At 41.3% G+C, this 15,218-nt stretch overlaps 1 protein-coding gene across 13 annotated transcripts in view; it reads left to right on the top strand.

The window, feature by feature from the left end:
- Ank2 (ankyrin 2) overlaps positions 1-15,218 on the top strand; it is a 569,474-nt gene that overhangs the window by 325,984 nt on the left and 228,272 nt on the right. The window contains exon 1 of one of the 13 annotated variants that reach the window (XM_029537919.1): positions 12,668-13,364. The exons of the other annotated variants lie outside the window; for them this stretch is intronic. Within the exon in view, the coding sequence (XP_029393779.1) occupies positions 13,236-13,364 (129 nt within the window). The 5' untranslated portion in view covers positions 12,668-13,235. Of the gene's footprint in view, positions 1-12,667; positions 13,365-15,218 lie in introns of those variants that run through there. 13 annotated transcript variants of the gene reach the window in all.

Raw genomic sequence — 15,218 nt, 5'->3', positions numbered from 1 at the left:
AGAGAGAGAGAGAGAGAGAGAGAGAGAGAGAGAGAGAGAGAGAGAGTTAGTTCAATGGACATGTTCTTCTAATTTTAAAAAGTACCCAGAACCTACATTATCAGAGAGATCTCACATTCCTTTGATATGGAGAAAAGAAAATTGCAAAAATTCAAACTTGAATATAAAGAGATGGGAAAGAGAAGAAAACAGAGCAAGCAAACTATGACTTAATATGGATAAAGGATAAGAGTAAGGAGCATAATTTTGCTCCTTACTCCCAGAAGCATCTATTTACAATGAACAGAAGAAATGGAGCTAGACAGAACCGGTGAACTCAGCCGCTGGGGAGAAATGGTTCCAAGAGAGAGATGCTAACTAACCCTGTCAGGTGGAGAAGCTCTAAGGTACAGTGCAAGGTTGTCCCAGCTGACAGGCAGAACTTTGAACCTCACGGGTGTGCAGATGGTATCGTTGTATTCAGTGCAGTTATTGGTAGCTGATTAAAAAAAAAATCCATCCACTGGGGGAACTCTAGGGGTATTTTTAACCCAGGGTGTGAATTAAGTCTTAACCACAACGCATAACCCAGTTACTTGGACATATTCCATGGTGGCTTGGTCCCACATTTTAGAAACTTGGAAAATAATTCCCTACTCATTGAGCAGATTTTCTAAGTGAGTGCCAGGCAGACCCTGCTTTGAGAATTATTTAGTTGAAGGGACTAAACCAGGTAAGCCATATTGATCGGATTGGGAAAGAAGTCTAAGGGAAGAGTTAAAATACTCAGGAAAATAGGTTTTTGAGACAACTATATGCATAGAACAAACTTCCTCCCAGATTGATCTGTATCCCGAGAGACTATGTCAGGAGTCTTGTTTTCCCGCTTGTCTGACATAAGCACCAGGACTCATGTGTGAGATGATTTCTTTGTAGAGAATATTTCCTACCACTTTACATCTTCAGAAATTGTGTCTGTGTGTGCAAATTAGGGGTTGAATATTTTTAGGGTAACTCTCCCATGATGTTTGGGCAAGTTTTACTCTAAAGAAGTCTGATCATATTATATTGTATATACATTTTAATGCACTTGAAGCCTAATGTTATATAGATTAGGGTACAGTCTATGGTTGCATAAACAAGCTCTTTTTAAAATTGGTTGTAAATATTTTGATGTAACCTAAAATGAGGTCAAAGAAACCCTCTATGGGGACAGGACACCCAAGATCCTGTAACTACATGGCTAAGCTTCATTGTGATTCAAGTTCCCTTTTATATTTATATAATATATATGGTATATATCACATATATTATAAAATAAATATGTGATATGATATATATCACATATATATCATAAAAGGATTCCTTTAAACCTTAGGACACACTTAATTTCTCAAGCAACATTTTAGAGCAGTTGAATTTTAATATCTTGCATCCAGTAGAGGACTATCAACCTCTATTAGTTTCTAAGAACTCAGTATAAGCTGTAGAGTGTATTCATCAATGGTCACATTTGTTTTCACGCAAACCTTTCTGTGAAGTTAGACAATCTGTAACTAAGACCCAGTACCTTTAAGTGGGAAGGAGTCACAAATCCACCTTTCCAGAAAATTGCCCCAAGGGGTGGAGGGTATCAGGGACCCTCTGCTCTGATTTAATCTAAAAATCGCCCTTCCAGGTTTCATGTGAGCACCCCTTGGATCAAGCAGTGAGCATTTTCCCTCCCGTCGAAGTCTTCCGGCTGACTGTGCAGGCATGTCCATAAAGAGAGCAGTTTCTCCAGCCGGATTTTGATTTCAGCTGTATTTGTGGTTCAAAACACTTTGTGCTTATGTTGTGATTTGGAGAAAAACGGCACTTTAGAACTCGTGTTATGAGGGGGAAAACATTTGAACTAATGTTCTTCACACTGTCTCATAGATGTCCACAGGAAGCCTATGTGACGGGTCCAGCTTCTGGTCTTTACTAAAACTAGAGGTTTTAGGGGCCAAACATAGGAACAAAAAGGAGTTCGAGTTTGCCTGATTCTTTGTTACTGTTTATAAAAGACCTTGTTCCAGAACCTTCCACTTGGAATTGAGCCTACTTGGTTGTCAAATGGCAATTGTTCTTTGCTTTGTTTTTGTACTCCAGAGCTCTGTGACGTGACCCTGTATTGTGATTGAGGCTGGCTCTGAATCTCTGGTTCTGCGTATCTTAGGACGTCCTGTGTGTCTTAGGAGCTCTGCTTTGTGAAGGCTGGTTAGTTTGCGTTCTCATTTATGTTCCCCCTGCTGTAAGACTCCTTCTACCATACTATGAGGGCAAGGTTACATTGGGTTTGCTCATTACCCGACAGTTTAAAGCAGCTGACTAACGGTCAGCAGTTTCTATACAAACCATTTTGGAGCATGATTGTATCGTGTTCCTGGCCCATTCATGGTGGGCTTTCCCCCCTTTTATGTCTCTATAGTCTCTCTCTCTCTCTCTCTCTCTCTCTCTCTCTCTCTCTCTCTCTCTCTCTCTGTATATGTATACATACATAGATGTATGTATATTTTCCCCTGAAACAATAATTGTTGTAGTTTCTACTTGCTGAGTACTTATCACGTATACAAAGCATGTCCCTTCTGTTAGTAGACATTGTCACCATCAGTGGTAAAAGAAAGGATAGGAAATGCTTCCAACATAGGGCTCAAGTTGAGATGCAAACCTCAAAGCCGAGACACGAAGAGCCATGAGGAAGCTCTTCATTTTATAATGAAATCAAAGCTGTTCTGATCAATTAGTAAAAGTTTGATGAAAAGGGAAAATTATTAAAAAGATAACATATTTTTTAAAAAAAAAGATAACATTATTTCAGGCCGAAGAATGTAGCTCAGTTGGCAGAGGGCTTACCTAGCATTCAGGAAGTCCCGGGTTCGATCCCCAGCAATGTTAAGATTAGGCACAGCTGTGCACTCTTATAGTGTCAGAACTCAGGGGCTGCAGACAGGAGGCATAAAAGTTCAAGATCATCCCACGCGCTGCCCTACGTTGTGAGTTCCAGACCAGCCTGAGATACATGAGGCCCCCGTCTCAAAACAAATTGCAACATTTTGGTTGATATAGCAGCCATCCCTAGATCTTCCTGCAGTGATGATTAAGATCAAGATCCTGGTAGAAACACCTGATGTTTGAGAGTTTTCTACTGTTTAGGGGTGTGGCATTGTCCTCTATTTAGACCAACAATGACATATGTGCCTTACCTTGCTCCCTTTCTGGTTCATTATCTACTGAATTCAGCAAAAGTATTAAGATATTTGGAAAATAATCTCACTGTAGAATCTAGGTGTTTCTAATGGTTCTGCCTCAGTATTTTACAGTACTCAGATTTCAATAGCGTTATTAGGGAACTACATTTAGTAAGTTCTTTGTATTTATTTTTCATTTGTGCACTGATATTATTTTTCATGAAAACTTTAGAAACATTTTATTTATCTATGTATTTACCTATGTGCATGAATACATGCATGCCTTGGCATCTGTATGTAGGTCAGGGGACAACCTGAGGAATTTGGTCCTCTCCTTCTAGAGTCTGGGTCCCAGGGATCGAAATGAGGTCAACAGGTTTGACATCAAGCACCTTTACCTGAGGAGCATCCTGAAAGCCCTTGAAACAAGAACATTTTTGCAGCTCGTATTTCATTAGATAACAAAAAAATATATTTAACTTATGTAATTGAAATAAAAATGCAACGGAGATAAAAAGATTTTAAGAAAACATGTTGTACTCACGGTAAATTATAACTTAACAATGGGGGGAAACCATGTACATATAGTTAACCAAGCTTTAAGCTTTTACTGTGTAGACATCAGAGAAAATGGGAACATGTTGTTAGTTTGTTGACAAAGCCTTTGTTCTATTTTCCTATATATCTTAGGGGAAAGAGCCAAGTCATTTTCTGTGAAGACGGACTTGAAAGCTATCTTTAAAGTAGCTGAAACAGAAAAGGACTCGACCTGATTTTATTCTTTTTAAAGTTTAGAAGGCTTGTTGGCTTAAACATTGATTAGAGTTTCTACTTAAGGCAATCAAATTTATTTTTATTTTTCATATAAAACTTAACAGTTTTTGAAAAAATTCTATTTTATTTATGTCTATTAGATCTCAGTGAATTTTGAATTCCCAAAGGTTTAATGTCTCGATTTTCTATGAAAATTTATTATGTATACATTTTGTACTATAGTTAACTATACATAACTATAAATATGTATAGTTACATGTTAATTAAAATAACAAAAATAAGTGAAAGGCATCTCTTTATACTGCAAATGTAATTCCTTTCCCCCCACTGGTTTCATATTTACCTTTGGATAAGCTTGAACTCATTACAGGGCTGGGAACCTATCATAATTTACTTTAAAATATATGAGACATCAAGATGTGGGCTGGATGGATATGCAGGTTTGTACATAGATAATTTGGGGGCAAGGCACAGCAAGCTTCCAGTCAAGAGTTGACCTTGGTCCCATTCAACTGTCTCCCTTCCCAACTTGACTTTGTTGTCCCTGGGAGAGAAATCAGCTTCCCAGTGGGGGGCAGGGCAATGTTCTACCTTTGGTGGCTTTCTTCTTTTATCTGTTGCTGATTGACAGCAACTGATGGCAAGTCCATAGTAGGCATCTGAACCTCCATGATGGAAAACTGCCACTGACCTGGAAGTACGTGATGGACCTCCATAGTGTAATGCTATGGCTGTATAGTGCTATAGTGTAAAAACTAAGACTTGTTCATACGTGCTGCTTTGGCATCTGGTGAACTGAGAGACCCCCTATATAACCTAATCTGAAGTTCTTCGCACTGTACTCCAGTATAAACCCTGTGTCTTAAGTGCCTTTTATGTCGGAGCCACCAGAACCAGTTCCTGTACATCCCCATGTCGTGGAGTACAGCACTCTGCCCACCCACAGTATTATTTGGCAAAGCTGGCATGTCTTCCTCTGGGCACCTTGGAGAGGCCTCCTGCTCTGCACTGCGAAGTCTTACTCCCATAGCTGGTCCTGTTATTCTCTAGACTATCTGGAGTGGCTTTGGATTACATGACATTCGCTTTTTCCCCAGAGCGTGTGGCTGATGAGCAGCTGTCAACAGAAAAGATTCATTGTGTCCTCATCAAAGCTTTAATGAAGAGGAACAAACACCTCGTGCGGCGATGCATGTTGCTCCCACCGTTCACTTGCTACTTGTGTTGCTTACTCGTTGAATGATACCATTCTCTGTCGGTACGGAAAGTATGGTGGCGTATGAGAACCAGTGAAGGGAAAGGCACACAAAATCAGTCTGCACTTCAAGAGCTGAGACGGCTGAACATCCTCAGTGATTGATGCTGCCCCGGGAGTCAGAACTTTGTGCCGTCTTGTCTGTATTCAAACACTGGAAGTCTCTGCAGACCCGCCACCCTGCCCGGTCCTGTGGTTTCTGATGTACACCCAGTAGTTTTGCATTCTGATCACTGTACTTGAGGTGTCTTTTGAGCTGATAATTTCAGGGAATGGATGATAATAACGCCTTCAGAGCAGATGTGCAGCGACTTGGGTAGGCTTTGTGATTGCTGATCTGCTGGGGGGATGACTGTTTTTAAAATTCTTTTCTTGGCCTGAATATTTCCCTTCATAGTCTCAGATGATTGTAGCCAGGCTTTGTCACTTGACTCTGCACTTGTGTTGACATTGGCTATCGGCTTCTGCCCTTTTGGCTAGAGAATGCAGATTTGCTAAGGAAACACACACTGTCTGTGCTTGCTTATTTCTTAGTGGCTTCATTTCTTTTCAATCTTGCTTAGAAATCCCTAATCATCATGTTAGCTATGTAGTTGTTTATATTTCAAGGGGTTGGAGAGATGGCTCAGAGGTTAAGAGAAAACTTGTTGCTTTTCCAGAGAACCCAGGTTCAAATCCCATCAGGTGGTTAACAAACATCTGTAATTCCTGCTCAAGAGGAATCCTATGCCCTCTTTTGGCCTCTTCAGGCATACATGTGTGGTATACACATAAAGTAAAAATAGATTAAAGGCATTATATTTTGTCTATATTTCTAGCTCATTTAAGTAATCTTAATAGCTTGTCTCTGAGTAACTGGACACACACATACATGTTAGTGCTTGTGTTTTGATTATTGATCAGAAAGACTCAAAGATGCCTTTCTCATAAAATGTGACTTCCAAAACAGGCATGATTTTTGGTTTTCATATTCATGGGCTATGAGTTCACATAAAATTAATAAAATAAAACTGCTTGTCATATTTAAAATAGGAATAATAAATGTATTTTATTTCTAGCAGTGTATTTCATCTGTAAGTTAATTAAAATGGTTGCAAGAAAAAAGAATATCTTCTATCTGCATGAAGAAATGAAAATGAATTTAGAAGCACTTTCTGGTGTTGGGGGGAAGGCTGTGAAGAACACAGAAGTAGTTATGATTGAGATGTTTGTATATCTCATTACTAAGGCCTTAAAGATATGACAGTCATTTACACCAGGCAAAAAGTGACCAAGTGATAGCATGCCAGTTTTCTGTTATCAACAGCAGAGCAACCCCCCTCATCATGATTGCTTAGGAGCATTGTGTAATTAAAACATGTTTTATAAATCCTCTACATTCATTGAAGTTTCTGATATACAGAGACTCTACTAGGCACAGCATTGTTTTCCTAGAATTGCTTAAAATATTTACATCCATATTTTAATTATTTGAGATTTGGATTAAAACAGCAGAGACTGAAGACATTCACCACTCAGCTGGTGTTAAACTCAGGAGATTTGGACATACTCTAAAATTACAATTATTTTGTATTCCTATTGTTAATTTGAAAAGGACAGGAATATTTCTAGTAATTGTTTATTGATAGAATTTTGTGTTAGAGATTATAATTTATGTTCCATAAAACAGCATATAACTCAGTCATTCTCATCTATACTTAGTGGGTTTTAAATATTACTATTTTACATCTCATGAAAATATAAGACATACATGACTTAAATTTAGCATCACACAAATACTAATAATTAAAAATGGATTTGTCCTATGTAATTGTTTTGAGTTTTCTAGCAAGCTATTTATCCAAATAATACTTCAGATTGGCTTAACAGGTATCAATCAGATACTTAACACATATCAATCACAGTTTCTTTCCTTTACGGAGAGCTTCCCTTGAGATGCCGAAGTTATTAACATTTCTTTATTATGACGTGTGTATATGGGGGTGAGCACATATGTGTGAGCCAGAGATCTACTTACAGTGTCATTCCTCAAAGACTTGTGTTTTGAGACAGAGTCTCTCGTTGGCCTTCAGCTGGCCCAGTCAGCTAGTGAGCCCCACATCCACCTGTCTTCCGCTCCAGTACTGGGACCACAGGCGTGTGCCTGGCTTTTTACATGGGATCAGGGGATGCAGCGGTCAGAGGATGACTCTCAGGAGCCACTTCTCCCTCCACTGTGAATCTCTGGGATTGAACGCAGGTCCCCAGGCTTTCGTGTCGAGAGCTTTTACCTGCTGAGCCATCTTGCCAGGTCTGGTGAATTTTTATTTGGTCAAACAAGAGGATTAAGACATAAACCCAAGGGCTGGAGAGATGGCTCAGTGGTTAAGAGCATTGACTGCTCTTCCAAAGGTCCTGAGTTCAAATCCCAGCATCCACATGGTGGCTCACAACCATCCATAATGAGATCTGATGCCCTCTTCTGGTGTGTCTGAAGATAGCTACAGTGTACTCACATATAATAAATAAATAAATCTTTTTAAAAAAAGACATAAACCCAAGAGCTTTTAGAAAAATCTCTTAGAAACCAAAAGTAGGTGTACAGTGAATCTCCAACAGGAGTTAAAGTCCATGTCAAAGATTCTAGTCTTTATTAACCCTAGTCACATGCTTAATCAAAATCAGCATATCTTTTTTTATATTTACCTATGGATACGTTATTTGTGAGTCATAGAATAAGATGTCAGTATTCGGAAGAGAGAAGTCCTGAGAACATTTGAAGATATTTATAAGTAATTTGAAACTTGAGTCCAGATGCTTAAGAACTCTGAAGCAGCATTCTGTCCAAGATCTGCATATGCTCTCTGCTCACAGTAGATGGAGAGATGCTGTTCCAGAAAGGCCAGGTGCTCCTTTTGGACGAGGATGCCTCCTTGTGGACCTCCTGGATCGGTGTTTGATTAAAGACAGCGCCGCAGCCAGAAATTGTACAGCCATGTACAGGGTTTGTACATGTGAAAGGTTTGATTTTGAACAAAGAATATCCCTGTAAAAGGAAAATTACAAGATTTTTATAATTATAAAATTTTAAAAGATTATAGTTATAAAATTATAATATTACACATAAGTTTCAGTGTAGGCTGATCTTCCTGTTAAATAGCATGTTCTCCCATTCCCTCTCCCTCTCCCTCTCCCTCTCCCTCCTCTCTCTAAATTAGGAAGCTGTGTCAAAGAGATGTTTTGTCAGAAGTTGTTCACAATGAGCAGACCCAGCCCATCTCCATAGCCAGATTAGAGCTTACACATCTGAGCCTTAGCAAGCCCCTTGTTCGTGGCTGCTCACACTTTGTGGCTGAAGAGATGCCTTGGACGTGGGCTTGGGAATATGCAGGAAGGGATGCTGTGCTTAGCAATCTCCTTTTTCTTCAGAGCTGTGGTTCTTTGGCTGCTACAGACTGAGACCATTGTCAGGGTCTGAGCAGGGAGAGGGTAACTTCTGCGGTGACAGAAGAGTAACTATTTATGACTCATATCTGTGGCTTATGTCACTTGCTAGAAATTTTCTGTTTAAGTTGGAAGCTTTTGGGGCAAGTTTCTGAGGCAGGATGGTGAAGGGTCCAAGTCGGCTACTTTTCGCTCCTAGACTTAGACTGGAGTCCTTGCTTTCTTCCTAGGTCAGACATAGAAGAAAGTAGTACCCCTGAGCATGGTGATCTTAAAGAAATCATCTTCTTAGAGGAACATAGTTATCCAAAGTAGGATCCAGTATATTACTCACAAACCCGGCCTTAGTAATTTTACAGTATCAAATTGGCTTTTGACTTTGACTTCAGAGAAAACAAACTGAAGGTGATAGAAAACCGCACTCACTGATTCAGTTTGCCTTCTCTTACTGGAACTATCATTACCTTCAGAAAACACATAGGATTTCAAATATGGACAAACACCATGAATTTGCTAAGAATCAGCCCTTGTATCACAGTCTAAGTAGGTACATCATCATCATCATCATCATCATCATCATCATCATCATCATCATCATCATCATGTCCCGCCCACCATCCACACTTGGACCGTATAGAGTGATTATGCTGTTCAGTTGCATGGCTGCTTCTCCTGGGTGGAGCTACGGAGGGAGGAGGGACATGAGGGATTAAGTTGCATATGGCCAGCTCAGTTGATATTGAACGCTGCCCCTACTGATGCCTGATGTCGCAGAGGATTTTCTTTGGATTCTAATCAATGGATTGCTGCACAGCGAGGACAGCAAATGGCTGGCTTGGTCCGGTCTTTCAAATGAAGCATGTCCTCCCCGAAGGGCAATCTCTCAATTCTGCTTCTCAAATGTAAACGACAGGGTAACTGTGTGTTCCTCACCTTTGAAGACAAGACACTGATTTTGCTCATTACCGGTCAAGATGCTCTGTGGAAGGAATCGGCTTCTGGTACAAATTCCAAAAGCAGCCGGTGTTATATCTCTGCTGGAGGCTTGAGGGGGAAGATCCCATTTAATGTGGTGTGTGCATCATTTAAATGGCTGTGAGCTCCTGGGACTGGAACCTGGTGCCCTGTCTGTGCAGAGGTCAGCTGGTGAGTGTGCAGTACTCCCTGCCCTAGGAGAGTTGATGTATCTCCCCCCCCCTACCCAAATATAATCATAGACAAGGTTGAATTTTACCAAGTCAACCAGAAGAGATGTCTTTAAGCAGTCACTTCTTCGACAGCTCACTGCTGAGTAAGGCAGCTGTAGGTAGTTCCCACTGTAGAGGAACATCTGATCTACGTAACTTTCTTTAAAGGAGTGCCTTCTGCATTCGTTTCATAGAGGAGCAATGCGTTTCTTAATTGGGAAAAAGATAAATGAACGTAGCACACACGAAAAGGACTTGTGATCAATCTTATTTTAAAATGCGTTTACTAATCGTTTGAGATTTCTGGTTTTGTGATTGGAATGTGCTAGATGCCACAGTGGTGGCTCCCTCCGTGGTTTCTTTCCTTGAGGTCTTCTGGCTATCAGAGCCCCGTACCTGAGCTTTCCTGCTGTTATAACATCATGATGTCTCGGGGGGGGGGGCTGTCTCGAATATGTTATTGACCTTTCATACACATCTGCACAGTACCTTGGCTTCTTTGTGTCCCAAGGAAAGATACCATAAAAAAACATTAGCAATGTCATGTCACTATTGGTTCTAAAGATGTGACCAATACAGTTTTTTTTTTTTTTTTTTTTTCTGTAATGTCTCTGTCAGTCAACTAAAGTCTATTGGGGCATCTGATTATGCTCTTTCATGATGAGACAAAGTATACTAGAAAGTCCTAGAAACTGAACTGTTAATTGTATCCTAAGTTTGTTTTTAGTTACCAAATTGAAGTTTAAAAATGTGAACATTACCTGGCGTAAGAGAACAGGAGAGTGAAGCTGCTCCTAGCTAGATTTCCAAGAGGGTCTGCAATGAGCATAGGAAGAACTAATGAAAGAAGTAAATGTTTCTGACCACAGGCGCTGCCTACCTTCTGCTGTAGCATGTGGTTTTCCCTTTCCTACCGAAAAGTCAGCAAAGGGTATTATGGGCTGACAGAAGCAGATCCTACTGAGGCAGTGGGAAAGGTCTCTCCTAGAAGAATCCTCAGTCACCTCCAGTAACAGAAAGACCATGGTAGGAGGCTCAGCCACATTCCACGAGGACTCAGATTACTAAGCTAAAAGAACATCCACAAATCAGGTGTGGTTTGCTTGCTCTAAACCTTTTTTTTTTTTTTTTTTAAATGAGGATTTAGAAGACCAGGGAATGCCAGATGGCACCAGGAACAGGCAGTGCTGGGTTCTTCCTGCTTCCCAGAAGCACCCTTGAGTAATGATGGCTTTGATTTCAGGACAGCGTAGAGGACACGTGTGAAGGGGATATAACTAGAAGATAACTGTGGCTATTCTTGCTAAGGAGATAGATGAATTGCCCCCCAAATCCGTTAACTTCCCAAGAAACCTGGGCAGACACATGTGTTTCTATACACATACGTAAAAGACTTTCCAGGGAAGGGCCAGGAGGGCTGAAGGTAAGCTGAAGTGGATAGGATTTTCTGTGTTTTGTGGATCTGATTCTCAGCTGTGGGTGTCTGAGAATGATAGCCCTTCTTACATAAGAGACATAATCTGTTCTAAGATGGTTGACCCTGGAACTACTACGTCACTAATAACATGTGACCTCACGCCAGGGTAATTATTCTCTGCTTCCAACCAACATTTGAATCAGATGAAGAACTAACGTGTCTGCACTACCACAGAGAGCGTTTGCCAACTGCTGCCTTCAACACAGTTTAAATGAAAAACAAAAATTGTAAATTACATAAGCCAAAACACGTAAGACCAAAGTACAAAATCTAGCATTTTCTCATAAAACCAAACCAAACCAAACCAAATCAAACCAAACCAAACCAAACCCTCACTAGTGTACTCTCTTCACACATTGGGGCAAAATGAGGCTTTGTATTCTTCATTTATAAACAGTTTGTTATTAAAATGTTACATTAGCATAGCGAAGAGTTTCGTTATAAACATTTTCTAAGAACACTTTCAACGTTTTTCTCTACTTATAGGATTTATGTAGAACCAGATTATACTGTTTTACTCTCACTTGCTACAGTGGTCATAATTGTTCCTCTAAAATATGAAGGTTGAAGAGAAGGGCCTTCACAATCCATCTCAATAAACAGTGTTGTGACTCTGTCCAGCTAGAAAATGAGACACCGAGAGTATTCAGTTAGCCCTTGCTAAAATTTTAGCAAACTTAGGAAAATTGGATAGTATCTGTAATTGGAGAATTCCAACTTGGGCTTACAGGTGATTTTCTCCTCCCTACTGGGTATAGCGGGAGCATCTGCATTTTATACACTATGTTCTTCCACTGTATTTCCCTACTGAGTATGTAAGAGAACATCCAGAAATTCTAATTTTACTTGATTTCATTCCATTGCTTGTCACGTTCACGTGTAGGTTAAAACAGCTTTGCGAATTTCAAAGACTAACTGGGTACCTGCGTGTCCCTCTTAGAGTGATGGAGGATGGTTTTCAGGGGTGTTTGCTCTCCTCTTTGCGGTCCTCTACTCATGCTTCCTCAGGGTAACCTCGCCAAAGCCGGCTTATACAGTGCTCACTGACATACAGCCGGGTTTGATCCCTTGCCAAAGCAAGCTGCTAAGGCGGCCTCACGTGGGTCTGTAAATCCGCACCAGGGAGCCCGGGCAACTCCCAGTCCTTCCCAGACCCGCTCTCTCCCTCTCTGCCTTGCAAGTGGCAAGTCACTCCAGCTCTGCTCCTCTCCTCCCGGCCCCGCAGCGTAGATTATTTTCTCCAAATGTACCTTGGAGAAGGGAAGGGCTGAGGGATTTAAGACGCAGGCATCTATGTCACGTGCTGCCCGTAGCAACCGCGGCGGCGGCGGCGGCGGCGGCGGCGGCAGCAGCGGCGGCGCCGGGCCCTTAGCGAGACTGCACCATTTTCTCTCGCCCTGCATAGAGGTGTGGTTGCAAGCGGCAGAGAACTCCCCACCCCCCCAGGACTTTCACCGAGGTGGCCTCTTCCTGGCTCCGGTCTGAAGACACACTGTCTGGAGGAGTCCCCCAAGACCGTTCCAACTGGTGATGAGCGCCTAAGGAAGGCTTCTGCAACTATTAGGATGCTTGTCTGCACTCGGGGCCACCCAACTGCTGAGGAGCTCCGGGTCCAGAGCTCCGCCCTCCCCCGGGACCATTGCTGAGCGTGGGCGCTCACCTGTGCATGCCCGTGTGCAGGTGTGGGCTGCTCAGGGGCTCGGCTCGCAACCTAGGGGGGGACACTCGAGTGAATTATGGGTGCTGCAGAGGCTGGAGCAAGATTATGACCTAGCTCGGGGGCGGAGTGGATTATTTTGTGAGTGTTCTGGCTGCCAGCCATTGCTCTGCTGGGAGAAAAAAAAAAAAATCATATCTCCACATAGCAGTCAAATCACCTGTATTGCTGGGGAGTGGAAAGTTATCCTCTGCCGATTTCGTCTGCCAAAATGGCTCACGCTGCCGCTTCTATCAAAAAAGTTAGAGAGGCTGAACTGGATGAAAAGGAAAAAAATCTGGACAGAGAGAGAAAAAAACAACGGAAAATCCCCAGGGATCGGATGGAGCGGAAAAGAAAGGTATGGAGAACCTCGTGTGCTCCCCCCTCCCCCCACCCCGTGCCCCTTCATAGCGCCGTGTAGAATCTTCAGCCTTTAGAACTGGCAACTTCATCCTCCCTTTTCCATCCCTCCCCTGCACCATTTCCAAGCACACTTTGCAGCTTGGAGGAGCTCTCGCCCGAATTTGCTGCATTGGGAGGAGATGCCCAAGCAGGATGGAATTCCTTCGCTTTGATCAAGCAAAGCAAAATCCATCATTTCCTTTTCTCTTTTCTCTAACCTCCGTTAGATCATTCCGTCTTAAAGCTGGGTTCTCTAGTCTTCCAGATTACCCTCACAGAAGAAGGATGGGTTGCTGTGTGGCCAGAGGGCAGTCCTCTTCGCGTTGCCCCTGTCTACTACTGGACCGCGGGCACTTTTACACCAATGGTATTTTCAATCAAGATCTCTGATTGGGAATAAGGCACAGGATCTGTATACCTCCTTGCTTTCCTGAGTGTTGACATTATTCTACACTAGAATAGACTAAAAATATGGATGCAATGATCTGTGCTTTTGCATTTTTAGAATTCTTATTTTCTATTATTAATTCTGTAATTTACTTTTCTACTGTTGGTAATTAAGTGGAAATAGCCAGCTCACCAAAGCAGTGAATCATCGCCTCTCCTAACAGCAAGCCAACCACAGATTGGTTGTTTTTCGCTGAAACATGTTTTTTTTTTTTTTTTAAATATGAAATTTCCCTAAAAATATAAATCTTACAAGCTGACGGTAATGAGATACTCATTCAGCCAGTTGTCTGACTGTAAAGAAGTTGTTGTATCTAAACACTTTAATTAACAAAGTAGGTCACTGAATAATTTCAGATGATAAATGGTATATTACATTAGCAGAATGTAAAAATAGTGTTTTGTACACAAACTCATTTTAAATAGATCTGGGATTAAGAGATGCAGAGGGACTCACAGGTTTGCTAGCGCATGTGCTCCAGGGAACGTTTCCCTGTTTCCTCCACAGTCACCTGTGCATTTGAGAAGCACTTTTTTTTTTTTTTTTTTTAATTTTAAATTTGAGAGACACCTAAGGAGCCACAGTGAGTTGAGATCTCCTTCATCCTGATTCTGTTCTACTTCTCCACTAGTTAGATCAAATGATTAGTATCAAATCAAATGATTAGTATCTGGAAACAAAATTAGTGTATTTAGTGTTTTCTCTTCTGGAGAAAATTTAATACTGCTTATTTGACCTTTAAAATGCCTTGTTGCAAGAGTGCTTTTATTCTTTTACAGTATCCAAGGCTTACTTACTTACCATCTTGGTTGGGATTGATTTCCTCCTCTATAGCTCCTATAGTTTTATTTTTAATCCTCTAAATAGAACACTACTGTCTGAAGCATTTTTGTATATTTATATCCTTTTAAATCTTTGTTCCCTCAACTTCGGTGTATTATTTCTTGGCCAGGAACACTTGAACAACATCCAGTTGAGACCCAATAACATTGCTTAGCTCAAGTGCCTTGCGTCCATTCTCTGGGAACCTTTAGACTGTCCTTTGCTTGGTTTCCACACGGAGTTCACTGCCATTCTTTCCCTAAACCTCATTACTCCTGAAAAAGTTGCATTGTTAAAATGGCAAGTGCCAGTACTTGTTGGGAATCTCTCGGTTGCTTGGATGCTGTCTTGCTTTAGCTTGAATCTGGCACTGTCAGCAAGATCATTGGTTACTGGTATAACAGGACAAGATCATCTGGGCAAATTTAGATAGATATCATTGCCCTAGAACCAGAGTAATTTGACAGTATTTATCTTCGTTCTTATGTTTTCATATACGCTTCTTCTATGGCAGATGCATGCAGGATTACACAGCACAGT

This window comes from Mus pahari, chromosome 4 (assembly GCF_900095145.1).
Source record: "Mus pahari chromosome 4, PAHARI_EIJ_v1.1, whole genome shotgun sequence".
NCBI classification, from domain to species: Eukaryota; Metazoa; Chordata; class Mammalia; order Rodentia; family Muridae; genus Mus; species Mus pahari.
This window is presented reverse-complemented; position numbering and strand designations above follow the sequence as displayed.